This window comes from Podarcis filfolensis (assembly GCF_964270895.1).
Source record: "Podarcis filfolensis genome assembly, chromosome: 8".
NCBI lineage: Eukaryota > Metazoa > Chordata > Lepidosauria > Squamata > Lacertidae > Podarcis > Podarcis filfolensis.
The window spans coordinates 16700488-16727876 of record NC_139611.1 but is presented as its reverse complement, the minus strand read 5'-3'; the positions used below and the strand labels follow the sequence as shown (position 1 = coordinate 16727876).

Sequence of the window (27389 nt, the reverse complement as noted above, 5' to 3'; positions counted from 1 at the left end):
CGCCAATCCTCTGCGCCCCCTCACTTCGCGCTCCATTCATAAAATTAACATTGAAGCAAACTGTGCGCTGGCCCCACCTCCCTTTCTTAAGTCATCGTGGGCTGAACTCTATTGCGCCGGCCGCCGCGCCCCCTTGCCTGCGTCTCGGGGAGCCTATCGCCGCCTCCGGAACGGAACGACGTCAGAGCCGGCGCCACGCCTACTTTTTTTTTTTTAGTTTTAACCTCGCAGCCGGCCAGGCTGCCTCGCGGTTGGCTCGTTATGCACGTGGAGCTAGCTGCCGGCGTCGCGTGACCTGGCTGGCTGTGTTGGCGCAGGCCCAGTTCTGCCTGGCCGTCCTCGGCATTGGAAGCAGCAGTAGGAACTGCGGGGATTGTGGTGACCGGACGGGGCCGGGCCGGCAGGCAGGCGGTTAGGCAGGCATGGCCGGACCCACGCAGGAGAAGAGCACGCTGCTGCACCTCTTCGCTGGAGGGTGAGTCCTTCTCCCTCATTTCACTCATCCTTCTGGGCTCATCCTTAAAGCGTTAGCTTTTCTCTCCCCATTCATCCTTCTCCCCCATCCTCATTCATTATTCCCCCTCCCACACTTTATTCATTAATCTCCCCTATCCATCCCCTTCTTCCTCCATTCATCAATCTTTTGTAAACGGCTTTGAATTTATTTGTTTTTACGATCAAGCGGCGTTTTAATTTTTATGAAATAAATAGAGGGAATAATTTATTTATTATTTATTTTTCTCTCACATGCACCCCTTCTCTCCATTCATCTCTTCTTTCTTGATTTCTTACCCTCCCTTTTGACCACTACCCTTCCTCTTCCTTTCTGAATTTCCATTTATTTGTTGTCTCAAATCTTCCTTCTGTCTTTATATATTACCCTGCTCTCTTTTATGTCGTTATCCTCATCCTACTCATCTTCTCATCCTCCTTTTTCAAGGGGGGCGGGGTGGGGAGAAAATAATGCTGTTAATGGCTACTGCCCATGATGGCTATGCTGTGCTTCCATGGTCAGAGGCAGTAAAAAGCTAACGCTTCTGAATATCACTTGCCAGAAACCACAGAAGGGTGGAGGGCTCTTGTGCTCTTGTGTTCCTGTTTGCAGGCATCCCATAATGGGCACCTGATTGACCACTGTGAAAATAGGATGATGGACTAGATGGGCCACTGGCCTAATCCAGCAAGGCTTTTCTTACGTTTTCCTCCATTCACACATTTGCACATTCTCCCCTTCTTTCTTCCTACCTTCCCTTTTCTTTGCTTTTCTCTTCCGTTACTTCAAAACGGTACATCCATATACAGGCGCAGCCTACCTCTGATGTCCTGAAAATACCTGCTAAGGAGTGCCCAGCAGTGCACATTCTAATGGAAGCAAAATGCTTGGATAAATGAACCTTCCATCCAACCTAGTAGGCCTTGTTTATTTATAAGGAAACACAAACATACACATGTGCTCCCCACACACTTCAGAACCCCTTGCTGGCATTCATATAGTGCTTTGGAATGTCAGTTGTGTTTGTACACATGTGGCATAGTGGTTAGGCCAGGGGTGCAGGAGCCTGCAGCCCTCCAGGTGCGTTTGGGTTCCATCTCCCATCATCCAGCACGTCCAATAGTCAGGGGTCATCTGGAAGCCTGCAGGTTCCCCTTTCTTGGGTTTGAGTGTCAGACTGGAAACAGGGAGATCTGGGTTCAAATCACCCAATTGAACCATGAACCTCACCAGGTGCCCGTGAGCCAGTTTGCCCTCCCATCAGCTTGATCTACCTCTCAGGATTATTGTAAAGGGTAAAATATGCACATGTGTCAATGAGAATCAGCACAGTGTTGAGCTCCTTGAAGGAAAGACAGGCTGCAAATGTAATAAAAATAATAATTCACTTACAGCAGCCCTGTGAGGTAGGCCAGTTTACTTATTCCCTCATGGCTAGTGCCTTAATTGGCTTTTCAGAAGGTTGGAAATAATTATGCAGGGTGTGCCATTTCATTGCATACATGTATAAATGCAGGACTCTGTCCTTTTTGTGAGCTTTCCAGAAGGTTGTGATTGGACACTGGGCTAGGCCCTTTTATTTTTGGTCCTTTACTTTCCCAGCAGAGCAAGATCAGACCTGTGCTCAGGCGTGAACTCATTGTGTGGCTTTGAGCAAGCTGCTGGCTCTCTCAGCCACCACCACCCTGTCTGTAAAATGGGACTAACATATCTCAGTGAACAGTAGAGCTTTTCAAGTGCTTTACAGATGAAAAGTGTACATTACAAGAGCAAAGGTCTAAAGTGGTTTGGGCTACACCTGCACCTGCAGCCACAGCTCACTGGTGGGGTGTCTGCTTTGCATGCAGAAGCCTCCTGGTTCAATCCCCAGTGGGGGTAGGACTGGAAGAGAATTTGTGCCTGAAGCCCTGGAGAGCTGCTGCCAGTCAGTGCAGACAATTCAGAGCTAAATGGGACAGTTGTATTACTCTGTATAAGGCAGCTTCCTATGGACTACAACTCCCAATGTAGTTGTAGTCTAAGACTTCTGGGGGGCGCCAGGTTGGCAAAGTCTGCTTCTATTATTTCCCAAGGCAGGTTTATTGCATGCATTGCAAGGTTGGGGCAGACCCGTTCCTCTTGCCATCCTGGGCCTAATGGATACCTGAACAGGCGTGACCAGATCTTAGGCAGGAATCTGGGGAGACTTTAGAATGTGTCTGTGGTTTGTTTGTTTGGAAGTACTGTACCATAGCCTCTTTTTTAATTGTCTTGAAAGTGAAAATAAAAGCATTTCTATTATTATTATTTTAAGTCCTTGTTCTATTCAGAAAGGACTTCCACGTTCTGAGGATGTGGGTTTCCCCGGCTTGCTTTTTATAGACAACTAATCTGGGAGTGCAGAGACACTAAATTGTGTGTGATCCGTCCCTCCCTCCCTCCAAAGTCTGCTTCATGCATCTGCTTATTTGTGGTTAGCAAAGTGTAGGGAAATCCTGCTCTCCCCTCCATCACTACTAAAAAAACACCCAACCCAGCTAGCTAGCTTACTCTTGGCTTTCGGCTCCCCCTTTTCATTTGTCATGCTTTAGGCAAATACTGCATTATAAATTGTTGCTTCCTGGCTGCAAGTCTCACGCTGCCTTGTCTGCTCTGTGCTGGTTCTTGGGCAAAGAGGGATGTTATACGGATATATCTGTCCAAGTGTTTCATCATACCAGGCCAGAGTAGAACTGAGGTAGCTTTGTGTTTTGTAAGCAAGAGTGCTGTCTGGGTATCTTTTTTGTGCAGCACGCTGTGTGTGTGGTGTTTTGATCCATGGTGACGGAGGAAGGACCCTGGATCTCAGTTCTAGGTCTCTTCTTACATGGGAAGTAAACTCAGCTTTTAAAAATAGAACCGACTTCTAAGTAAGCAGAGCACATTCCCATGCATGTTTATGAGGAAGGGACGTAGCTCAGAAGGTCCCTGGTTTGATCCCCAGCATCTCCAGGTAGGGCTTGGAGATATCATGCCTGAAACCCTGGAGAGTGGCTGCCTGTCAGTGTAGGCAGTACTGTACTACGTTAGATGAGGCAATGGTCTGACTCTTAATAAGGGAACTTTCCTGTGTCTACACAGAAGGAAGTCTACTCTGGGGTCATTAGTGCTTTCTCCCATATAGATGCACATAGGATTCCATGCCAGCCTCAATATCATTTGGGGTTGGATCTGTGTTGTGTTTTTAGAAAATGTGCCCTCTACAGTGGTACCTCGGGTTAAGAACTTAATTCGTTCCGGAGGTCCGTTCTTAACCTGAAGCACCACTTTAGCTAATGGGGCCTCCCGCTGCTGCTGTGCCGCCAGAGCACGATTTCTGTTCTCATCCTGAAGCAAAGTTCTTAACCCGAGGTAATATTTCTGGGTTAGCGGAGTCTGTAACCTGAAGTGTATGTAACCTGAAGCGTATGTAACCCGAGGTACCACTGTATATGGGGAGGGAATTGCAGACTGACTTGTAATCCCTGAACTCACTCACTCTCTCTCTCTCTCTCTCTCTCTCTCTCTCTCTCTCTCTGTGTGTGTGTGTATAAATGCTTGTTTTCTCCTCTTGTGTGCAATGACTGTTTTCTTAAAATGGTAACTTTCTTCGTTATTACATCAGTGCCTCAAGAGTTTCAGTGCTGTTGCTTGCAGACTGGACCAAGACGGAGGATTATTTCCCTGCATTGTATGCGTTGACTGGCTTTCTAATGACAGGTTATCTGTCTGTGTCATCAGAAACTGTTTTGTGAATTGCCAGCTTTCAGTACATACTGTAATTAGCACTTTCTGTAACTTCCTGTGTTTCATCTCCCTCTGACTTCGCTTTTTACGCTCCTCCCACCTGACCAGGTGTACACAGTCACATCCATACCATGCATTCAAAGCTGTGACGTCAACGAACATGGCCTTCTGAAATTCATAGAATCGTAGATTTGTACAGGACCTCAAGGGGCATCTAGTCCAACCCCTTGCAGTGCAGGAATCACAACTAAGTGGTTCCTTATTCATGTTATTCTTTCATATACTGTGTGTGTCATGCTTTATGATATGTGGAGCCAGTGCGGCATAGTGTTTAGTTTCTCAAACTTCTTCCTCCCTTGCCATTGTTAGCTACGGATGATGGGAACTGTAGTCCAACAACTTGGAAACCCAAGTTTGAGAAACCCCGGAGAGTGTTATACACTAAGACCTGGGGGAGACCAGGGTTCAAATCCCCACTTGGCCTTAGGTGTAACCTTCTGCCAGTCACTGTCTCTCAGTCTAGCCTACCTCACAGGATTGTTGTGAGGATAAAATAAGAAGGAGAATTATGTACTTACCCTTGATGTGGGATATAAATGTAATAAAATATACTGTTACTCAGAGTAGACCCACTGAATTGATGGACTTGTGCTAGCCATGTTCTTTAATTTCAGTGTGTCTACTCAGTGTAGGACAGACATTGGATGCAACCCCCAGAGGTTTGGATTTGGTTTCAGGGGACCCACAGGGACGAAGCCTTTGTAACAAAGACTCTTTTGTTTTAGTTTAATCCAAGGCATCATTGCATCCAAGGAGGCTCCATTGAGTTGAGATTCCTGCATTGCAAGGACCCTCAGGTCCGTTCCAGCAGTGCAGTTCTATGATTCTGTGAGTTCGATAGACCTTACTTCCTGAGAAGTGTGCTTAGGATCACACTTTTGAAATACAGGAGTCAGTTTTCTCAGTACTGTATCTGCATTCCTTTGCAAGCTTTTATTTTCCCACTCTCCCTCCTATCCAAATCTGTATAAATAATTACTTAGGGCTTAGATTCTCTCCACCGCAAGATGATGGAATCCAGGATGAAAGGGACTTAATTAGCTTAAGGGCTTCCTGCCTACCTTTACTGTATATAAAGCTGTCCCTGCAAGGCGGAATGCCAGTATAGCAGCACTTTCTCTCTGGTGTGGTCTTGAGATTTGGACTTGCATGTGGAAACCCTTAATAGGGTGTGGTTGTTAAAACAATTAGGTCCCCTCCCCATTTGCTATTTTGCAGAATTCTGCCTGCATATATTTATAGATCTGTGTGTATTCAGTATGTATCTTCAGAGCCAGCATTTGAGGGAGTTGTATTGGGTCTGGACCCTGCCCCCCAAATTAAGCACTAGCTCCCAAATATGCAGCTTGGCTCACTGGCTGGCGTGAGTTGCCAAGATCTGTTTTGGAAGTGAATCGCCCCACCTCAGCAAGGGTGCTGCAGAGTTTGAAAGGTTCGAAAAAGGGCAAGCAGAATGATCTAGGGGGTGGAGAAACTCCCTTACGAGAGGAAAGGTTGCAGCATTTGGGGCTTTTTAGTCTAGAGAAAAGGTAAGGCAAGAGGTGACAGGTGTCTAAAATGATATATGGTCTGGAGAAGGTGGATAGAGGGAAAGGTTTTCTCCCTCTCTCATAACCCTGGGATCCGTGGACATCCCATGAAGCTGAACGTTGAACGATTCAGGACAGGTGAGAGAAAGTCTTTGTTCATGCAGCACATAGTTAAACTATGGAACTCGCTCCTGCAGGACAAGCCAATGATGGCCACCAGCTTGGATGGCTATAAAAGAGGATTAAACAAATCTGTGCTCTGAGAGCAGGCAGGGGTCTCCTAAGGTACTCCCAGCACCCTGAACAAACTACAGCTCCCATAAATTCTTTGTGGGGAAGCCATGACTGTTTAAAGTGGTGACATAGTGCTTTAAGTGTATGGCATGAATGTCACTCTGGTTTTTGTCCTTTGGGGTAGGCTTGGTCGTAATTGCCTCAGTGCAGGGCCTTTTGTTGTGGTGGCTCCTTCTCTCAGAGGTCTGCATCTTTCCTTCATCACATTTGTGGGTGAAGACTGTTCCGTTCCATCAAAGCATTTGCAAACCCTGTCTATCTTTATCTCTTTTGTGTTTGTTCAGTTATTTTGTGTGGACTTCATGCAGTGTTTTAAAAATATCAGACCATCATAATAATGCTTTCATTTTGAAAGGCAGTCTCTTAATGTTCTAAATCAGGCATAGGCAAACTCGACCCTCCAGATGTTTTGGGACTACAACTCCCATCATCCCTGACCACTGGTCCTGTTAGCTAGGGATGATGGGAGTTGTAGTCCCAAAACATCTGGAGGGTCAAGTTTGCCTATGCCTGTTCTAAGTAAATGCTGGAAAGTGTGCCCCTTCCCTGAAGTTGATTCCTTCCTTTCCTTAGCCATGGGAATCTGCTGAGGGAATAAAAAAAATAGTTCTCTAGGTGCCAACATTATTTTAAGATGTCTAGGCAACCAGGCACATGGGATTTTCTAGCTCTGCAGTATAGTCAATAATTGCTGTTCCAAGCTAAATGGTTTCTCCTTCACTTAAGCAGAGAAGATCCTTGGGGAAAGTTCCTTAAAGCAGTGTTAGGAACTCAGATATATTAGCTAATCACCAAATGGCACCTTAAAGCTAGGTTACAAGCGCCACAATAGAATGTTTAGGCACCATATTATTATAATTTTTTACAATGAGACTTATTATTATTCATTTCTATACCACTTTATATTTTAAAGAAAAAAATCTCAAAGCAGTTGACAACACACTAAAACATCAAATCAAACAATCCAGAATAAAATAAATTCAAACTTCAAGGAAAACATTTCAGATCCTTCTCTAAGTGACATTTTGCTTTCCCCATATATATCTACTTAATTTATATAGCTGCCCCATAGCAAAAGGACACTAGGAAACCAGTGTGGTGTAGTGGTTAGAGTGTCAGACTAGGACCTGGGAGATCAGGGTTCAAATCTCCACTCAGTCATGAAGCTCACTGGCTGACCTTGGACCAGTCACAGCCCCTTAACCTACCTCACAGGGTCGAACTATGTACTCCTTGGAGGAAAAGGTGGTATATACATTCAATAAATATGCTGTTCTGCTTACGAAAGCTGGAGGGGACAGCCAGATGGAGATGTCAGTTGCCAACCTGGCACCCAGAGACCTCCGTGTGGTTGCAATTGGATCCACACCTGTCACAAAATGTACCTGGCTAATTTCTGACATTGCCTTGAAGATAGGGTCTATTAATGGTGGATGGAGGGTATTGTTGCTCCGCCAATCTTTACACACACACACACACACACACACACACACACACACACACCAACCATCACTTGTACCTGACCCTTGGGCTAAGCCAGGCTTCCTCTTTTCTCTAGCCCACCACCCTCTTGCCCAGCAGTGGTCTTTCTGATGCAAATGCTTCTTCCCTGCCATTTGTCCTTGGTGCCTAGCATTTAAAGGTAGACTGCCTCTGAGCCAGGGTGATCCATTCAGTTAGCATGACTGCTGATTGTTATGGGACCTCTCCCCTCTCAAAATGCTGTCAAAAGCCAGCAGCCATTTGCAACAAGTTCCATGAGCTGCTTGTGCATTATTTGCGCAAAAAGCACTGGCTTGTGTCCCGCTAGGTTCTGCTCAGAGGTGGCCCACTGAAATGAACGGCTTGCCTCCCATGTTAGTCCCACATGGGTGAACTTAAGCTCGCTAATTTCAGTTGGACTACTCGTGAGTAGGAGTAATGTTGGCTGCAGGCCATTGTCTTTGCTAAATTCCTGGCGTTGCCTGCATTATAGTGCTGGAGGGAGCTGGTGTTAGCAGTTTCCCTTTGCTTTAATATATATCTGGCAGCAAACAAAGCAGCAGGGAAAAGTCAGGTCCCCCCCCTTCAAGTTGAGCTTGTGGGGCAAGAGGGAGACCTATCTGGGCCTCCCTTGGTCCAACTTAAACATTAATCAACCTGAGTGGCAAAGAGTTTGTTTTATTTTGCTCTTTATTGTTTTATTGAATGTTTAAAATGGGGGGGGGGGTCAGGTCAGCAGCCTCTTTTATCTTCTTGAGAGCCACATTCCTTCATGAGTGATGGACGGGGCCAGGATCAGTGGCCCCCTTTTTCATTTCCTTGGGTCACCCCCTGTCCTGCCGTCCTTAATTTTGCTCCCTCCTCTCTCTAGGTCACCCCCTTTTCTTTATTTCTGGCTCACCCCACTTCCTTTTTCTTTCTCCCATCCCATGCTCAGGAGATCATAGAATCAAAGAATTGTAGAGCTGGAAGGCACAGTGAGGGTCATCTAGTCCTATCTCCCTGCAATGTTGGAATCTCCACTAGTGCATCCATGACAGATGTCCATCCAACCTCTTCTCAAAAGTCTCCAATGAAGGAGAATCCACCACATCTCCTAGGAGACTGTTCCACTGTCAAACAGCTCTTGCTGTCAGAAAGCTCTTCCTGATGTTTAGTCGCAATCTCCTTTCTTGTAACTTGAATCCATTGGTTCTGGTCCTACCCTCTGGAGCAGGACAAAACAAGCTTGCTCCATTTGACAGCCCTTTAGATATTTTAAGGTGGCTATCATATCTTATCTCTGCCTCCTCGTTCCCAGGCTAAACATACCCAACTCCCTCAACCATCCCTCATAAGGCTGGGTTTCCTTGATGATCTCGAAACCAAGGGGTCAGAACTGATCGCTTGTGGATAGCTTCTGAAAGGAGGCTGAGGCCCACAGGCTGCCCACCCTGGTAGTAAAGGCATCCATCCCCTCCAACAACACCTGGGACGAATGGGAACATAGAAAGCTGCTTTACAGCAAGCTGGACCATTGGTCCATCTAGCTCAGCCTAGATGCCTACTGGTTGGCATCAGCTTTCCAGGGTTTCAGGCAGGGGACAATTCCCAGCCATACCTAGGAATGGAACCTGGGGTGGGGGGGTTGTGTGCAAAGCAGATGCTCTACCATTGAGCTACAGCTGTTCCCTTAATAATAATAATAATAATTTTATTATTTTATTTTATTTTATTAAATATTTTATTAAAATATATGAACAAAGGAAGCTGCCTTAAACTGATTAGGCCATTGGTCCGTGTAGCTCAGTATTGCTTACAGTGATTGTCAGTGACATGAGATGTCAGCTTGTGATGGATGTCTCCTCGTACCTGCTGCAAAAACCCTCTTTTTGACACGCCCCCCTTTTTGCTTTTCTGAAGTCCTTCGTTCCTCTGCACATCTGAGATGTTTGGCTCTTCCTTGGAATGATGCAAAATGTTTCCCTTGGATCCACAGCAGGCTGCTTTTCAGTAGCTTTCCTGGTTTTGGGGGCAAGAATGTGGAAAAAGGAACAACCCCGCCCCCAGTGCCTGCAGAATTGGTTGCTGCAAAGGATAATTAATTATTCTGCAGAGCCGGTTTGCACCGGCTGTTCCAGGCCTCCAGAGTTGCTCAATGTGCTTTGTTGAAATCCACAGTGACATCTGTGAACCGTTCATGCTGACGGTGCAGCTATTAATGCGGCGGCGCATGGGGTTGCAGGTGTATAGCAGAGGGAATGGCTTGCGCGCCCAGGAAAGCTCTTTGATTTAATACATTGGTTACTCCTTGGTTGAGTGAATGGTGTGAGTCTTGGTTGCCAAAATTGTTTATTTTATTTTTTTAATGGTCCTATTGGGTAACTGTTAGCTTAATCTAGAAGCATAGTAAGGTGCATTATAGAGAGGCAAGCCATTGGGTCCATCTAACTCTGTATTCCCAACACTGCCTGGAGATTCATTTCTGGATTGAGGCTGTAAACTTTGGCATGCAGAGCTGACACTCTGTCACTGAGCTGTGGCTACGGGAGGCTTTGTCCAAAACATCTGGGAGGGTACCAGGTTGTCAAGGACTGCTTCAAATTGGTCTTGTAGTTTATACTTCTCTTTCGCAAAGCACTTGAAAAGCTTTTGTGTGGTTGCTGAAGTCCACTTGCCCCATTTTACAGATGGGGTAAATTGAGACTGAAAGCCAGCAGCTTGCCCAAAGCCACAATGAGCCACAACCCTTCTCCCCACCTCCCACAGTATGGAAACAGATTTGAGTGCATGAAAAGGTACTCACGGTTTATTGAACTATACCCACGCTTCTTGGAACTTACGTACAGGGGATTGGATTATCCTTGGGACCCCTTCCAACTCTACAGTTCTATGATTCTGCGACCAATTTTGCCCAGGATGCAAATAGACCTCCAAGATGCTTGGGAGCTAAGTCTCTCCCAAACCTTACCACTTTTATTACCTCTACTTGTAGATGCCAGGGATAAAACCTGGCACTTGCTGAATGTACAGCTTATGCTGCTTCCATTGAACTATGAGGCTATCCATCTGCAATGCTCCCTTTCAATATATAAGCTAGGCATGGGGAGCAGTCTCTGTGGAGAAGGTTAAAAAGAGTTTGAGCCTGGCAGAAGAGGTAAACAGCTGGTGCTCTGAGGATGTCTGCCAAGTCTTGGAGAGAAGTCGGAATGTTTTGCAAAACATGTGATATCACTTGCAGGGGGCTCGTCGGAGGGCGTGTGGGTGTGCGTGCAATCAAAACATTCTTCGCACTAAACGGGGCGGCTGGAGGAGCATGCCATCGCGCCTGGTAACCTTGCACCTTACTTTTAGAAGGAAGCCCACAGGAGGCCAACTTACTGGTTTACGCACCATGATACCGTCTCTGTGTGAGCGTGTGTGAATGAGCCGTTGCTGATTTTTGCTGGGGAAGGGTTTGACTTTCTTCCTCTATACATAAAAATGTAAGGCTGTCGTCACGCAGCCCCCGCTGGAGGATTTGCAGAGCCGTATCACAAACCTGGAATTGCATGAAGAACAATCCAAGGGTCAAGAAAAGAAAGCTTAGTGGTTGCATGGGGTGAGAAGGGGACACTCTAGGGAGTGAAGATTGGGGGTTGGCGAGTGGAGCGAGTCGGGACACAGCCCCTAGTATGGTGCATACAAATATACGGCCACAATTGTACTCCTCCTCCGGTCATGTTCACTTATGGAACTCGTCATCTGCTGTTGCTTCATCTGCCAAAGGTAGCCCTCACTTCCTTCTTGTTTAATATGCCTGATCTCATCTGCACTGGGATTTACCGTATCTGAGTACCGTGCTTTTGATTGACAGTGTTCCTGCGGAAAGAGGAAGGAAAACGAGTAATGCAATACCTGGAAATATTAGTGTGGGTGTTTACAGTAGATGGCTTGAATTGTGCAGTAATCAGTGGGTGTTTTCAGTTTGTTTTGTTTTAAGTGTCGTCTGATACGCTTGTGTCCTGTCATATGTTTCTGTGTACATAATACATATATACAAAAAACAAGCCATTACAGATCCAACATTGCGGAATTTCAGAATGCTGATTTTTAAAAATATCTATTAAGATCCAGTTCAGCTAGTTTGTGGAAGGTGGGAAGCTTACAGCAGGAGCTTATTTGAACAGCTTAGCTTCATGGAGCCTCCGTTTACAGAGGAAGTCTATCTTTCAGGGTGCTTAGGATAAATAATGGGGAGACACCTGTTGCTTTCATGCCCTGTCTTGTGGGCTTTTGGGAGCCATCTGGCTTGCTGTCATTTGCTAACCTGCTGCTGGGCTCAGTTTGTTTTGCAATTTACTACTGCATTAATAAATACTGTAATGGAAGGGAAGGCTTAGGACAGACAAAAATTATAGCATTTCTGCAAAGCGTCCGTTCAAAACAATGGAATCCATTCCTATAAGAGGCAAGTGAGGGCCACCAGTTGGGATGGCTTTTTCAAAGAGGATTAGACAAGTTCATGGAAAAGGCTCTCAGTGACTGCTAGCCACAATGACTATGTTCTGCCTCTATCCTCTGGTCAGCACTGTATGTTTCTGGACAATGCTAGAAACTCAGATATATAAGCTACATGCCAAATGGCTCCTTAAACCAGAGTTAGTCGCCAAAACAGAATACCTAGCTGCCATTTTGGGGCCAGACAGCTCTAAAATAGTTTTTCAGTACAACTGTTTGGTCTCTTAAATTCATTCTGATTGTGCAGATAAAATATACCAGATAGAATTCTACAGGATGTTTTGCTGGTGTGTGAAAATAGTCAAGAGCCAAGGATTCCCAGGCATGCACCTCCAGATGGTGGAGACGACAGGTGTCATCATCCTGGCTCCTGGGCATCTTCCCTTGGCCGCAAGTAGCTGATAGCCAGGTGCAAAATGCGCCTGGCTAATTTTGAACACTGCTTCTGGATACCAGTTTCTTGGGATTGCTAATGGGGAGAGCAACGTTGCGAACAGGTCCTGATTCTGAGCTTCCCATTGGGGCATCTGGGTGGCCACTGTGAGAACAGGATGTTGAACAAGATAGGCCTTTGGCCTGATTCAGCAGGGCTCTTTATGTTTCCTGCCTAACTGGAAACTTTTGTATGCAGTAAACCAGGTGTGGCAAACATGAGGCCCTCTGGATCGTGTGTTTATTATTTATTTAGACCAGCCTTTCTCAACCTTGGGTCCCCAGGTGCTGTTGGACTACAACTCCCATCATCCATAGCTACCGGGACCAGTGATCAGGAATGATGGGAGCTGTAGTCCAAAAGCATCTGGGGACCCAAGGTTGAGAAAGGCTGATCTGGACCTTTTGCACCCTGCTCTTCAGCCAAAAAGGCTCCTAGAGGGGCTTACACACCATCAAAACAGTCTCTGTCCACAGGCTTACAATCTTTTTTTTAAAACAACCATGACACACAAGGGGAAAAGGACAGGGAGGGAAAAGTGGGGAAATCAAACTTGTGCACCAATTATTAAACTGTTGCTGAACTACAGCTCCTATCATCCCTCTCCAGAGTTAAAATTCAGCAACATATGGAGATCCAAATGTTCCCCAGACCTGCAATAAATGATTGGTGGGGGGGGGGCAGGAACAAGAGCAAAGAGGGGTCTCAAAACCTTCACCTGCCAGCCAGTGACTTGGGGGGGGGGAGGGTTTCATCTGGCTGTCAGTCCCCTTCTCTCCCTCTTGGCTTTTCCGTATAATTTTCACATGACCCTCTCTTGGCCTCCTTTGGCAGCAGGCGTAGCTGCTAAGAAGCTCTATAAAAAGCCGGTGGAGAAAAAGCTTAGCCACCGATAGCATCTTTGTTCCTTTTCTAAAATTGTATAACTGGGGCACAGCGACGGCACCGTTGGAGGGAGTAGCCCATTTTATACACTGCCTTCATGTTACCTGCTTTTTTTGAAAGTGCTCCTGTGCCCGCCCAGGACCCCATACCATGGCCTGACATCCATTGGATGCCAGTACGCAGTGATCACTGGATTAAAGGGGGTGGCCAGGGGATCAGGCCACTCCTGTCACGCACACAAGGTTTTAATTGTCCTTCTTGGCAGCCCAAGAATTGGGGTTTTTTGCTGCTGCTTAGCCAAGGTTCTAGTCTCTTTGTTGCACAGAGATGCTTTAGGCCATGCAAGCCATGCATAGTGTTATTTCAGTAACCAGCGTTCATTCCTAGGTGGACATGTTTTCTGTGGGTGTTTGTTGCACCTAGTCCCTCCTTCCTTCAGCCAGATGTGTGCCCATCAGTTGCTTGCTGTAGGGTATTTGCAAGGTAGTGGGGTGGGTGCATGTTGACCGCCAACCTTTGTTTGTGTTTTTGAGGTGCTCCGTTTTTAAAATCTTGAGACTCTCGGAACACATTCAGGCTGGTTGCAGTGAACTGTCTCTCCCTCTCCTCATCTCCCCGTGCTGATCCTCTTTTAGGTTCCGTGGACATGTGAACAGCACAGGGCTTGTGTACCATGAGGGGGAGGAATGCAACCTGATTGTGTTGGCCGTGGCTGTATTTGCAGAGCTTGAAAGCCAATGTCAAACCTCTGGTTCTGTACACAGAGCAGAGAGAAGCTCAGATAACAGCTGGTCTTCAAAGGCCCCTGCTGTCTGTCATTTGGTGGACTCTGCTCTCCTTCTCTCACACAGAGACCTGGTGCCCAGGTTACAGGTGTGACACAGTAGCCAGGGATTGGGAGCCTTCAGCTCTCCAGATGTTTCACTACGAGTCCCATTATCCTTCACCATTGGCCATGCTGTCTGTGACTGATGTACGCTGTAGTCCACTTTTGCTGAACTACAACTCCCATCAGCCCCAGCAAGCATGACCAATGGCCGGGGATGGTGGGAGTTGCAGGCAAGGCCAAAGGCTTCCCACACCTGCTTTAGATGCAGGCCTTGCCCTCTCCATGCTTTTTGGAGGTAACCAAATCAGGTAGTTGATTTGTTCAAAATGGGGCTTCCCATTTGGGGCCTTGGCTCCGGGGAACATGCAAGAAGTTCCTTTTGGAGCACAAAGGGCAAAATGTTCTGCCCCTCTCCTGTGACCTGACCTTCATGGCTCCTGTCTTGTTTATCTGGAAAGTGGCCCTTTTGATTGTGGAGTGATTTCTGAAGCTGCTTTGCCAGTGGTGGTTGAGTGCCATGGCCCAGAGCAGAGTCACAGGGGCAAGAAAAGCAAGTGATGCTCTAGTTTGGGAATGGGGAACCTGTTGAACTCCAGCTCCCAGCAGCCCCAGCCAACACAGTCAATGATCAGGGATGATGGGAGCTGCAGGCCATCAACATCTGGAGGGCCACAGGGTCCCCACTTGTGGCATGGACAGCACTGAGCTGGATGGACCAGTGGTCTGGGTTGGTATACAGGGCAGCTTCCTAGGGCAAGTGGCTGTGATTTGTATTCAGTTGTATAAAGTGCAACTAAATAAATTCTTGCTCTTATCTCTTAAAGAGTTAGTTTAGAAGGGACAGTTTCTTTTTTTCTGTGTCAAGGCCATGGATAAGCAGCTTTTGTTTGATAGTGTAAGCCTCAAAGGCGTATTATATGTATGTGGTATTTTAAAATCTGGGTTTTCAAAAGTTCAAGGGACCTTTCTTCCTCACCAAGAGCGCATCCTCAAATCTGTTGTGGAACCTCTTCTGCATTGCCAAGGATTCTGGAGGCACATTATTATTTATTTAACCGAATCTGTATACCACTTAATCGTAAAAACCTCCAACTGGTTTCTATAAAATATGAAAATTGGCATTGTAATTATGTAATGGGAGTCGGAAGTTAAAAATAAGTTGGCCTGCTAAAAAAATCAGTATATAAAATAGAATTGACAGTTGGTAATACACATTTAGAAAATAAAACTGTATTAAACTTTAGGTGTCTGGAAAGGCTAAACAAAAACGGTTCTTAGGAGGTGCAAAAAAGTGTACAGTGAAAGTGCCTACCTAACAGGCAGGGCGTTCCAGAGAGCGGTTGCTGCCACGCTGAAAGATTGACCGTTAATGCAGCACATGTAAGCATGCCACTGTGGTGGATCACATGCTCAGGACTGAGGTCCGTGTGGTTTCTTCCCTTTCATCTGACGTCTTCTACGTTGTTGTTTCCCAGGTGTGGTGGGACAGTGGGCGCCATCTTCACCTGTCCGCTGGAAGTCATCAAGACGAGGCTCCAGTCTTCGAAACTGGCCTTCCGCACAGTCTACTACCCACAAGTCCAGCTGGGCACAATCAGTGGCGAAGGAGTGGTCCGTCAGACGTCTGTCTCCCCGGGCCTCATCCGGGTCCTGAAGTGAGTATAATGGACTTGGCCATCTAGAAATATTAAGCAGCTCCACACGGTGCTAAATGGGGCCCCCCTCCCTTCACTGCGTCCTTGCTCTCTGTTCTTAACTCCGGACTTTCCAGATATGTTTTGCTTCATCTTCTCTCCCCTCTCTCACCCCCCCCCGAAACTGCAGATCCATTTTGGAAAAGGAGGGGCCACGGTCGCTGTTTCGTGGGCTGGGGCCCAACCTGGTTGGAGTTGCACCATCAAGGTACGAATCTATTTATTGCATTCCTATCCTGCCATCTTTCCTACAAGGAGCTCAAAGTGGCGCACATACTTCTGCTTTTTTTAATTCTCACAACAACAACAACCCTGTGAGGTAGGTTAGGCTGAGTGAGTGACTGGCCCAAGGGAGCTTCATGGCTAAGTAGGGATTTGAACCCTGCTCTCCCAGGTCCTAGGGACGCGGGTGGCGCTGTGGGTAAAACCTCAGCGCCTAGGGCTTGCCGATCGTATGGTCGGTGGTTCGAATCCCTGCGGCGGGCGCGCTCCCGTCGTTCGGTCCCAGCACCTGCCAACCTAGCAGTTCGAAAGCACCCCTGGGTGCAAGTAGATAAATAGGGACCGCTTACCAGCGGGAAGGTAAACGGCGTTCCGTGTGCTGCGCTGGCTCGCCAGATGCAGCTTGTCACGCTGGCCACGTGACCCGGAAGTGTCTGCGGACAGCGCTGGCTCCCGGCCTATAGAGTGAGAGGAGCGCACAACCCTAGAGTCTGGCAAGACTGGCCCGTACGGGCAGGGGTACCTTTACCTTTACCTTTACCTTCCAGGTCCTAGTCTGGCACTCAAGTCACAGCACCATACTGGTTCTCATCTTGCTTTTTAATCTTTCAGAAACCTTTAATGTACTTGGCTTATAACTCTGGTTATATAACTCACCAGAGACTTACCTGGTAGAGGCAACAGGCAACAGCTTCCATTTCCCACAGTCCTTCATAGCATCATTGGCCCAAGAGCACTGTGGGAGAAGTCAGCTTCTCAACAGTTCTGCTAGCAGATAAATCTACTGCTGAGGATTCTGGGACAGGTGTTGGTAGACCCTGGCAGGGCACAGAGGGCACCTGCCCAAGGTTGCCGGGAGCCAAAACCAGGGCCTTTAAAAATATGCAGTGGATTATTTCACTTGCTTGATAGAGATGTGTATTCTGCCCAGTCTTTGTGGTGTGTGTGTGTGGGAAGCCGTATTCAAGACAGAGATGTAACCAGCATTCACACTGCTCAGAGCAGACCCATTGAAATTAAGGAAAATGACAAAGTTAGGTCTGTAAATTCTAAGGGGTCTGCTGTGAGTAGGGTTAATGTTGGGCACAACCTGTAACGTGGTGTACGTGCACAACAGAGAGGGAATCTTGGAGAGGTTCTGTGCATATTGGAGGCATAAATTTGGAAAAGTCCATGCCCTTTCCAGGATTTTATATTTATTTTCTTAGAGGTATATCCTGCCTTCATTCCATCATGGAATCCGACCATTCATGGGGTTCCCAGGCACAAACCAGACCCAGACCAGTGATTAACACATCTTCAGATCATGTTGGTCCTAGATATGAAATTCTGCGTAGTCTTGGCTCTCTTCCTTTTTCTTTAAATTAAAGCAAGGTTTCTAGTCCTCAAGATTGCCAAAGTAGGCTTGAAAAGTGTACATGGAATGTGTGGTGAACATCTCAGCCAGAAGGGAGTCCTGAACAGGATTATCAGCAGTCAGGGTTGGCTGGGGTACTGCTTTAGAATCCTGCATAGCTCCTGAAGCAGGCGAGATTTTGCATAATAGGTGTGCATTTGCAGTGGGTTCTCAGTGTCTTAAAAATGACTTCCCAGTTTCTCATTTTTCTCCTTCTTGTACATGCCCCACTCTGGCAACATCTTGCCGCCTTCCAGCTCGCTGGACAAGCTTGCACACTCTTTTATTCTCCAGTCTGGGGTAATGATTTAATTGGGAAAGGGAATTTCTCCCTTTCTCCTGCAAAGGCTGACAGCTTAGTCCTGGCCAAAAGAGCCTTTCTCCTTGACAACAATACTGAGATCCCAGCTGAAAGATACATTTGTAGGTTTTGTTTCCTTTTTTAAAAAAGCCTTTCGGACAAGAATAGCAGCCTTGTTCTAAAGCTGGAGCGCTTTGCTAATGGCTCTGGCTCTGGGATCCTTCTTTGGGGCCAGAACTGGGGAGAAAGGATAGGAGAGGTGGCTGTCCCTCCGCAGAAATAAAACGCTGACCTCCTTCTGTTTGCTTGCCAGGCCCTAAGGCACTATTGATAATCCAGTCACTATTTATCTAGGCCTAAACTGCTCCAGGACGCGGGTGGTGCTGTGGGTTAAACCACAGAGCCTAGGGCTTGCCGATCAGAAGGTTGGCGGTTTGAATCCCCGCGACGGGGTGAGCTCCCATTGCTCGGTCCCTGCTCCTGCCAAGCTAGCAGTTCGAAAGCACGTCAAAGTGCAAGTAGATAAATAGGTGCCGCTCCAGCGGGAAAGTAAACAGCGTTTCCATGCGCTGCTCTGGTTCGCCAGTCATGCTGGCCACATGACCTGGAAGCTGTACACCGGCTCCCTCGGCCAATAAAGCGAGATGAGCACCGCAACCCCGGAGTCAGTCACAACTGGACCTAATGGTCAGGGGTCCCTTTACCTTTTTAAACTACTTCCAGGCCCAGCCCACTCATGAGGTGGGGTGAAGCCATTGCCTCAGGTGGCAGAAGTCCTCAAGGCCAAGGTGTACCCACAGGCTCCCCGCTGCCTCCAGCGCCAACAGTGAAATCTCGCAAGATCTTGAGAAGCATGTGGGATCTCACGAGATTTCTGCAACATCTTGCCAGAAATCGGCACCAGTTCCGACGCCACTTCTCCACCACCAGCGGGACGGGCGGCAGGGTAAGGCGGGACTTCCTGTTTCACCCTAAGTGGTGAAATGGGACATTTCACCCCTGCCTACCTTGCAGGGTTGTTGTGAGCACAAAATGGGATTGGAGGCTAAGAACTCTGTACGCTACCCTAGAGCTCCTTGGAGGAAAAATGAGAAGTTAATAAAATACATAAAGTATTAGCTTAGTCTGGATTATTCATGTGTGTGCTGTATAAGGAAAAAAAGGGGGGTATATATTGCTACTTTTGGGGGGGGCTAAGAAGGGCACAGCCAGTAATCAGAGCAGTGCAAGCCATCTTCCGGATCTGGCGAGTCCAGAACATCTCTGGCTGTGGGTGCAAAGACTCTTTTCCCCACAACATACAGCGTTTCTCGAAGCTACAGCTGACTCTTTATTTTTCTGAGCTGTTGTGGAAAATGCATCCTGTGGGGCTGTTGGGAGTTGTAGTCCCAAACCACAAAGCGAAGTCTGTGCTCAGATGATCAGACAAGTGGAAAGTGTTTGAATAAAAATGATCATTCTAACATTCTGCCTATTTTTGTTTGCACTATTATTATTATTATTATTATTATTATTATTATTATTAAGACAGGCTGCACAAGGTTTTTTGCTTTTAATGGGGTTTAAAAAGGTCAGAGGCCATCGCTTTACAAGGACACCCACTCTCAGTCAACCTGACTTTGCCTCTTCAATTCATGATTAGAACTCAGAGCCCTTTCCCCCACCCCTCCTCTTACCTCTCCCACAGGGCCGTCTATTTTGCCTGCTACTCCAAGGCCAAGCAGCAGTTCAATAACATCTTTGTGCCGAACAGCAACATCGTCCATGTCTGCTCAGCAGGTTCTGCAGGTTTGTAATCCTAATCGAAGGGGATGTAGTTTACCAGCCAGCGCTTTTTATCAGGATGCATTGAGTAAAAGCAACTGTGCCTCTATTGGGGCCAGCCAGGCTAAGGGGTTGGCAGCCTGGCAGCCTCAGGGTGTGGGTGGGAAGACCTTTTTTGGCCCAACAGGCTGGATCTTTATCTCCTCCCCCTCCCCGCAACAGGCTAACTTTGACAGGTGGTTGGGACTATCCACCTTGCAATCATCTGACGTCAGAATGCTAGCCGAGGCAGGTAGACTTGACTGGCAAGCAGCCTGGCTGCAAGTCCATTGTCGTCATTAAATTTATTACTCACTCTTCACCAGCAGATCCCAGGGCAGGTTACACATATTTAACATTTAAAACAGTTAAAATAGATGACAAATCACAGGTACAAGGTGGGCTCTGAAAACTCGTGTCTCGGGTGTCAAAAGCCAGGGTAAAGAAGTGGATCTTCAGCATTCGCTGGACGCTGTACAGCAGTGAAGCCAGGCACACCTTTAAACCAGGAGTGAATAAACACAAGGCCAAATTCAAGATACAATTGTAGAGTTGGAAGGGACCACAAGGGTCATCTAGTCTATCCCACTACAGGAATCTTTTGCCTAACATGGGGCTCGAACCCACGACCTTGAAATCAACACGAGTCTCACGCTCTGCCACGGAGCCATGAGATCATGCTTGGTGTTGGTGGGCTGTGTATTTCATTTCTTAAATTTATATCCCGCCCGTCCTCCCAAAGGAGCCCAGGGTGGTAGACACTTGTGTAATGAAAAAATGCAATTAAAAATAAAAGTGTATTTTTAAAAAATTAAAACCTTTGAAACAGATTTATGAACAGATGTAACCAAGTCATGTGTCTGGATCGGCCTTTCCAAACAGGAAAGGCGTGCTGAAATGAATGAGGTTAATTTCCCTAGTTATCACATCCAGGTTTATTTATTTAAGGGTTATAAATAAACTGCTTAAAAAAATAACTCTCTAAGCAGTGTACATTAAATATCGCACCAAGTTTGTCTTTGCCTAATTGAAACCACGTTTCCTTAATTTTGCCTGGTGTGAGAGTAACTTAAGAGAAGTGAAGTCTTGTTTGAACATTATATGTAACAAGTGAAGTCTTGTTTGAACATTTTATGTATGTTTGAACGATGCATGATCAGTCCAGTGGCCCATCCATTCCAGCATCCTGTTCCCAACTAGATGTCTGTGGGAAGTCAGGAAGCAGAAACTGAGTGCAACAGCAGGGTTCTCCCCACATGTGATTCCCAGCTACTGACTTCCTCTTTGCGAAAACAACAGTGTGTGACAAAGGGAGCAACAAGAATCAAACAAGGAGGACTGCTCAGTTTCCTTCTGTCTCTCAAATAAGGGAGCTGCCTCCCTTCTGAGACCAGCTCACCTATGTGCATTTCCTTTCTTTCTGTCTTCCTTTTTTTTTTTGCATTGGATCAGAAGTGCCGATCTCCAGGCACAGAGCAGCTGTGTGTGTATTGCAGCCGCTCTCCAGTTACACAAGCTGCTATCCAGCTCAAGCCAGAGCAGAGCTTGAAATAAACCAAGTGTTACATGGGCCGCTTACATAACTTTGGAGACATGTGCATTTCTGCAGAAAGCTACCGGGAAATGTGGATATGCGTCTCCATTAATTTGATCTGGCCATTTTACCTGCTCAGTTGGTTTTTACATGTTTCTACCGTGTGTATGCAAATTTGCAGTGGCTGATGCAAATAATTGCCTGCCTTCCTGTTAACAGCTGAGTGCTGCGGCTCAGATGAGGAGCACTTGTTTTACATGCAGAAGGTCCCAGGTTCAATCCCTGGCATCTCCAGATCAGAAAGGACTTTTTACCTGCGACCCTGGAGAGCCACTGCCAGTCAGTGTAGACAACTTTAAGGACCCAGTGGTCTGACTCTGTATAAGGCAGCTTCCCATTCAAATCAGTCATTTACGCAGAACCATGAGGACTAGAATCTTACTTTACTTTTTAGCAGGAGGGCCTTTAGCTCCACTGTGGAACACCTGCATTGCATGCAGAAGGTCCTACGTCCAACCCCCAGCATCTCCAGGTAAAGGCTGGGGTACAAGTCCACAGAGCCACTGCCAGCCCGTGTAAACAGTACTGAGCTAGATGGACTTAAGGGCCTGATTTGGTGTAAGGCACCTTCCTGTCAATCCCTGGGATCTGTTCCCTCCTCTCTCCCCCCAAAAAAAAGAGATCAGGTAACAGGTGATGGGAGAGATCACTTGTATGAGACTGTAGAAAAACACTAAAGTCAGAGTTGATAATGTTATACCAGGTGGGCCAATGGATAGAGGTGATCTAAGGTAGTATCACCCACCCTTTTCCTCTGCCCCAAAGCCACCTCTGTTGATCGCATCCAGAAGTGGACAGATGACTCAACAATGCCACCTAGAGCTCCTGCATAGATGGTACACACACTTTCATGCATAGACGGTCTCTGAATTTGTAAGGGCAGCTTGAGATGTTCCACCTGTCCTGGACACAACTGCAGGAAATGCCAATGGGCTCTTTAAAAAAGTGGAAGGGTGGATTTAGATTTGTGTTTAGTGCTGAGCACACACGCACAAAGACATTTGGATACCTACTTTTAGACTAGTTTTCAAAAACGCTTTTCAGTCAAACTGTCCCCAGCAGAGATGAAAGAAACAACATTAAATAAACTATTTTCCATACGAGGACTGCAGGAGGTTCTTTGTCTTTGAAAAATGGAAGCTGCTGTCAAGCTGTTGCTCCATCTAGCTCAGTGCTGTCTACACTGGCTTGCAGCACCTCTCCAGGGCTTCAGGCTTTCCGAGCCCTACCTGGAGATGTCAGGGACTGAACCTGGGATCTTTTTGCTTGCAAAGCAGAGGCTCTGCCACTGAGCTACTTGTAAGTGATGCTCCCTTGAATGTGCAAGAGGTGCTTCTTCTCAAGTTTATAGCTGTATATTACCTACAATTTTATTACGTGCACTGCGTAGAGTGCTTTGTGATTAAGCAGAATAAAAACCTTTCTAAATCTTTGTGGGAGTGGGGCTTATTGGTTTGTTTTGTTCTTACTATGTATTTTGTGTTTTTATCTTGTATTTTTATGCTGTGAACCACACTGAGATCTTCGGATGAAGGGCAGTATCCATATTTAATAAATACATGAAATACAGGAGGGGGATGCACACATCTTGAAAACCAAAACAACAATCTCTTTTCCTTGATGCTTCTTACCCATATGCAAACTTCTTGCAGGTTACAGTGTTGTTGTTAAGATTTGTATACCTCCCTTTATTTGTAGATAAAGCACACAAAATGCATAATAAAAATAAGAACAAAAACAAACCAATAATCCCTCCTCCCACGACACATTTAAAAGGGCATTGGATGTCAATCAGCCCAAGGTCTGATCAAAGAGGACCATTTTCAACTGGCACCTAAAGGATAGGGAGAGATCTTTCCACTCATTGCTAACCAATCTGCTTTAACTGACAATGTGCCCAGGACCTTCTGCAAGCGCCCAAATGTGCCCTGTCGCCAGGCTGCCTTTTTCCCGGCTGTCCTTTCCTTTTCTCAGTGCTTTGACAAGCTAACCAATTTCCTTCTCCCTCATCTGTTTCGCAGCCTTTATCACAAACTCGCTGATGAACCCCATATGGATGGTGAAAACCAGGATGCAGCTGGAAAGGAGGTAATCCCAGAGGCTGAGCTGGTGAAACAGTACCTAAGGGAAAGGAAGGTGTATTTGCAAAGGATGCTCTAGAGGGGGCTGTAGAGCCTCTTCCACTTGGGGGCTGCATCCTATTCTGGGCCACTATCTCCCTCAGCTGTGTCACCTCCACCAAGCTGTGTGCCACTCCAGCAGGAGAAGGCTTCTTTCATCACCTCCTTGCTTTGAACGGTCTCAGCTGGTCTTTATGGGAACAACTGTTTAGAACAGGCTTCCTCAAACTTGGCCTTCCAGATGTTTTTGGCCTACAACTCCCATGATCCCTAGCTAGCAGGACCAGTGGTCATGGGTGATGGGAACTGTAGTCTCAAAACATCTGGAGAGTCAAGTTTGAGGAAGCCTGGTTTAGAAAATGGTGTCTGAATTTTGATTTTGGTTTTCCTCTTCCCTCCCTGTCCACTCTCCCTTGTGTGTTGTGTGTGTTTGTTTTTTAAGATTGTAAGCCTGCAAGTAAGGGGACTGTCTTGTTTCGACGGTGCATCAGCCACCCTGGGAACTGTTTTGACCAAAGAGTAGGGTGCAAATCCTCTAAATAAAGAAAGAAATATAAAGTGCCTTAAAAAATTGGAATAAATGGATGGTTATTCATTTTTTGGGATGGAGGGTGGTGGGAGAAATTCTGGGTTGCAGCTAATGCTAGTTCTACAAGAGTAAATTCATGACTGGCTTTGGTAGATCTACTCCTGGAGTAGAACAGCTATAGACCACCGGTCACGTATGTTGATTCAAGTAAGGTACTGATCGCTGTCTCTCTCCACCCCCACCCGCCTTTTTGCATTCCAGAGTCAGAGGTTCAAAGCAAATGAACGCACTGCAATGTGCTCGCTATGTCTACCAGACAGAAGGAGTCCGCGGCTTCTATCGGGGCCTGACTGCCTCCTACGCTGGGATCTCTGAGACCATCATCTGCTTTGCGATTTATGAGAGCCTGAAGAAGCACGTGAGCGAGGTCCGGTTGGCCCCTTCTCCCGCTGGCGGGACAGAGCGGAACTCCACAAGTTTCTTTGGATTGATGGTCGCTGCTGCCATTTCTAAAGGCTGTGCGTCATGCATTGCTTACCCACATGGTACGTGAGCTGCACCCTTTGCTGGGCTGGCTTCCTTCAGTTCAGCTTCCTGAAATTCCCCTAGCTATTTATTTATTCTCATTCATTCATAATCAAGTTGCTAGCCCTCATGGTTGGTTGTACAACAGGGATGAGAAATCTGGTCCAGGCCTGGTGCCTGGGGGGGGCGGGGTCCAAATCTGTCTGCAGGGCCATTTTCCCCAAACCACGCCCATCTGCCTGTCATCTGATGTCGCTCGTGACATGTGGCGGGTGGGAGGGCGGTCAGGGTTGAATCCTGCATTTGCTGTGAACACCCAGAGAGTGGGTGGGCTGGCATCCAAACTGAGCAGGATTTAACCCTACAATTTAAGCAGGATTTAAAGCACAGCAGGGAACAGGGACTGCTGACAAAACTGAGCAGGATTTAAGACCCCCCACACACACACTTATTCACTGATTGGGGGGTGGGCCTTAAATTCTTTCTGGTTCGGCTGAATTTCTTGCAAACCCATCCTCATTTGGGAAGTGGTTTGCATGGAACCCCCTCCTAAAAGCAATGGCGGCCAACTCGGTTTTAGCATTGCCTTGAAAGATGCTTTGAAGACCCGTGTTCAGGACTTGAAAGCACCTTGCACCTGATGTCATTGTGGAATTGCCAGTTTTGATAAGGATCTAGCCCACGGAGCTAAAATGGTTCCCAACCCCTGCTGGGAGGTATGCTTGAAAAGAGGATGGGCGATACCTGGTTGTTTGGCAGGTGTGCCCTTGTCCCTTCTTGCAAACCAAAATTCTGCAAAACAGCCTATGCAAATGCAGAAAGTTCATATTGTAAAATTATTTCTTGCAAGCAAAACAGGAAATGGGCATTGCAGGGGTTTGGTCTAGATGACCCTAGAGGTCCCTTCCAACTCTACAAATCTATTATTCCAACACCTTTAATTTGTCTCTCTTTCCTACCCTAGAGGTTATACGGACAAGACTACGGGAGGAAGGCACCAAGTACAAGACGTTTGTCCAGACGGCGCGGCTGGTGTTTCGGGAAGAGGGCTACTTGGCCTTCTACAGAGGACTCTTTGCTCAGCTCATGCGGCAGATCCCAAACACGGCTATTGTCCTGTCTACCTACGAGTTAATAGTGTACCTGTTAGAAGACCGAGTTAAGTAGCCGACCAAGACTTGAATCAAAAACGCACTCAGACAAACAAACAAAAAACTGTTAAAACTTCCACAGGCCAGTTTCTTCGCAAAGAGCCGTTTCAAACAGTCGGACAGGACTGGAGAGTTGGAAAAATCATGGATCATTTTGCTTGATAACGTGCTCTCTTTTAAAAAGTTTATTTTCTGCTCTCTTTTTCTTTATTTACTTCCTTAGGGGATTCATGCTTTCTGAAAGGTGTTGATGTTTAAATGTTAATAGTTAATTATTACCTTTTTTTAACTTAAAAGAGACGAGGTTCAGAAATTAAAAACGACAAAACTAAATTAAAATCACTATTTAATTTACATAACACACCTTGGGTCATTCATCTATTACCTTCACCCCAATGAAGCAAAAAACGTTGGATGGGATGTTTTGAAGAATAGTATTTTGTAATCTCAGAAGATAAGAGGTTTCACAAACATAGAAATTGGTGCCTAGTATGATTGCACACAGTGAGAGTCTTGGGGGTTGCTTTTAAAAAAAGAAAAAATCAAGTCTCTAGACCTGATGATTAATAAAATTAACTTTAAGCCGATATGGGGACCCCATGGCCCTCCAGATATTGCTGGCCTAGACCAGGAACTCCAGGTCATCTCTGGCCATTGTAGTCCAACATCTTGAGCAGAGATGGGGAACCTGTGAGTGTTGCTGGAATACAGTTCCCATCATCCCTGACCATTGGCCTTGCTAGCTGAGGATTGATGGGATCTGGAATCCTAGAACATCTGGAGGAAACGTTTTATCACACCATAGTGTTTGTAATGGCTAGATGGAACCCTCCCATGTTCAGGGTTATTTTCATCATCACGCCCATCTAATAGCAAATTCAGCTGGACTGGATTATAGTCAAAACAGGGCTGGCTGGGAAACGAGACATTAGTTTGCACAAGTCCCCACCAAAAAATTGGAGGTGGAGGACTCAAAAGCGTAGAGAAATGGCTCACCGAGGACTGAGCGAGCTCAGTGGCCCACCAATCACTTAACATGTATAATATATACCCCTCTGGGTGTCGCAGAACTGAAAATCCCATCATCCTTGCTGGCCAGGGTTGATGGGAGTTGTCGCTCAGCAACTCTGGAAGAGCCAAAGGTTCCCCGCACCTAACTTTTTATTCAGTTATTCCAAACTGCATGGAATACCATATTTTTCGCTCTATAGGACGCACTTTCCCCCCTCCAAAAATTAAGGGGAAATGTGTGTGCTTCCTATGGAGCGAATGCAGGCTCCTTGGCTTCAGCGATAACAACGCGAAGCCTCCAAAACGCAGAGGGAGCGCTCCCTCTGCGCTCCGGAGTCTACGCGTTGCTTTCGCTGAAGCCTGGAGAGCGAGAGGGGTCGGTGAGCACCGACCCCTCTCGCTCTCCAGGCTTCAGGGATAGCCACCTGAAGCCTTGGGAGCGCAGCGGGAACTCGTGCTGCGCTCCAAAGGCTTCACAACCTTGCCGTTGCTCCCGGACCTGTTCTGGGGTTGGGGGAAGCTTGGGCTTCCCCAGCCCCACGGCTAAAAACGAAGCCAAGACCGCGCGCAGCCTCTCCCGGCTGGAGATGTTGCACGTGGCTAAAGAGGAAGCCAAGACAGCCAGCGGGATGGATCCTGCTCACTGTCTTGGCTTCTTTGCTCTTTGGGGCTGGGGGGGGGATCAAGAAAAAAAACTAGGTGCGCCTTATGGAGCGAAAAATACAGTATATATTCTGTTTGGGGTTGGGGAGAATGCATAAAATCTTGCCTAAGAGCTTACAGCAGACTGTTGCCTCCATCCCCTTCTTGTGGGT

At 46.7% G+C, this 27389-nt stretch overlaps 1 protein-coding gene across 2 annotated transcripts; it reads left to right on the top strand.

The window, feature by feature from the left end:
- The first annotated feature begins 218 nt into the window (after positions 1-218).
- Positions 219-25924, top strand: SLC25A33 (solute carrier family 25 member 33). Of its 2 annotated transcripts, none has more exons than XM_083628896.1 (7): positions 219-475; positions 15704-15883; positions 16053-16130; positions 19529-19629; positions 23260-23326; positions 24149-24432; positions 25377-25924. In XM_083628896.1, the coding sequence occupies exons 1-7, from the start codon at positions 423-425 to the stop codon at positions 25577-25579; spliced, it is 966 nt and encodes a 321-aa protein (XP_083485022.1). In that variant the 5' UTR covers positions 219-422; the 3' UTR covers positions 25580-25924. The 2 variants fall into 2 exon arrangements, with proteins under 2 accessions (XP_083485022.1, XP_083485021.1); XM_083628895.1 differs by lacking the exon at positions 219-475 and adding an exon at positions 10776-10912.
- Positions 25925-27389: the final 1465 nt, after the last annotated feature.

What these genes read in the sequence shown, in the direction of transcription:
- SLC25A33 (XM_083628895.1), top strand. Translation starts at nt 10,791, where the DNA reads ATGTTTTGCAAAACATGTGATATCACTTGCAGGGGGCTCGTCGGAGGG. An exon ending in GTTGGAGTTGCACCATCAAG is followed by an intron (nt 16,131 to 19,528) that starts GTACGAATCTAT and finishes CCTCTCCCACAG; the next exon opens with GGCCGTCTATTTTGCCTGCT. An exon ending in ATGCATTGCTTACCCACATG is followed by an intron (nt 24,433 to 25,376) that starts GTACGTGAGCTG and finishes TTCCTACCCTAG; the next exon opens with AGGTTATACGGACAAGACTA.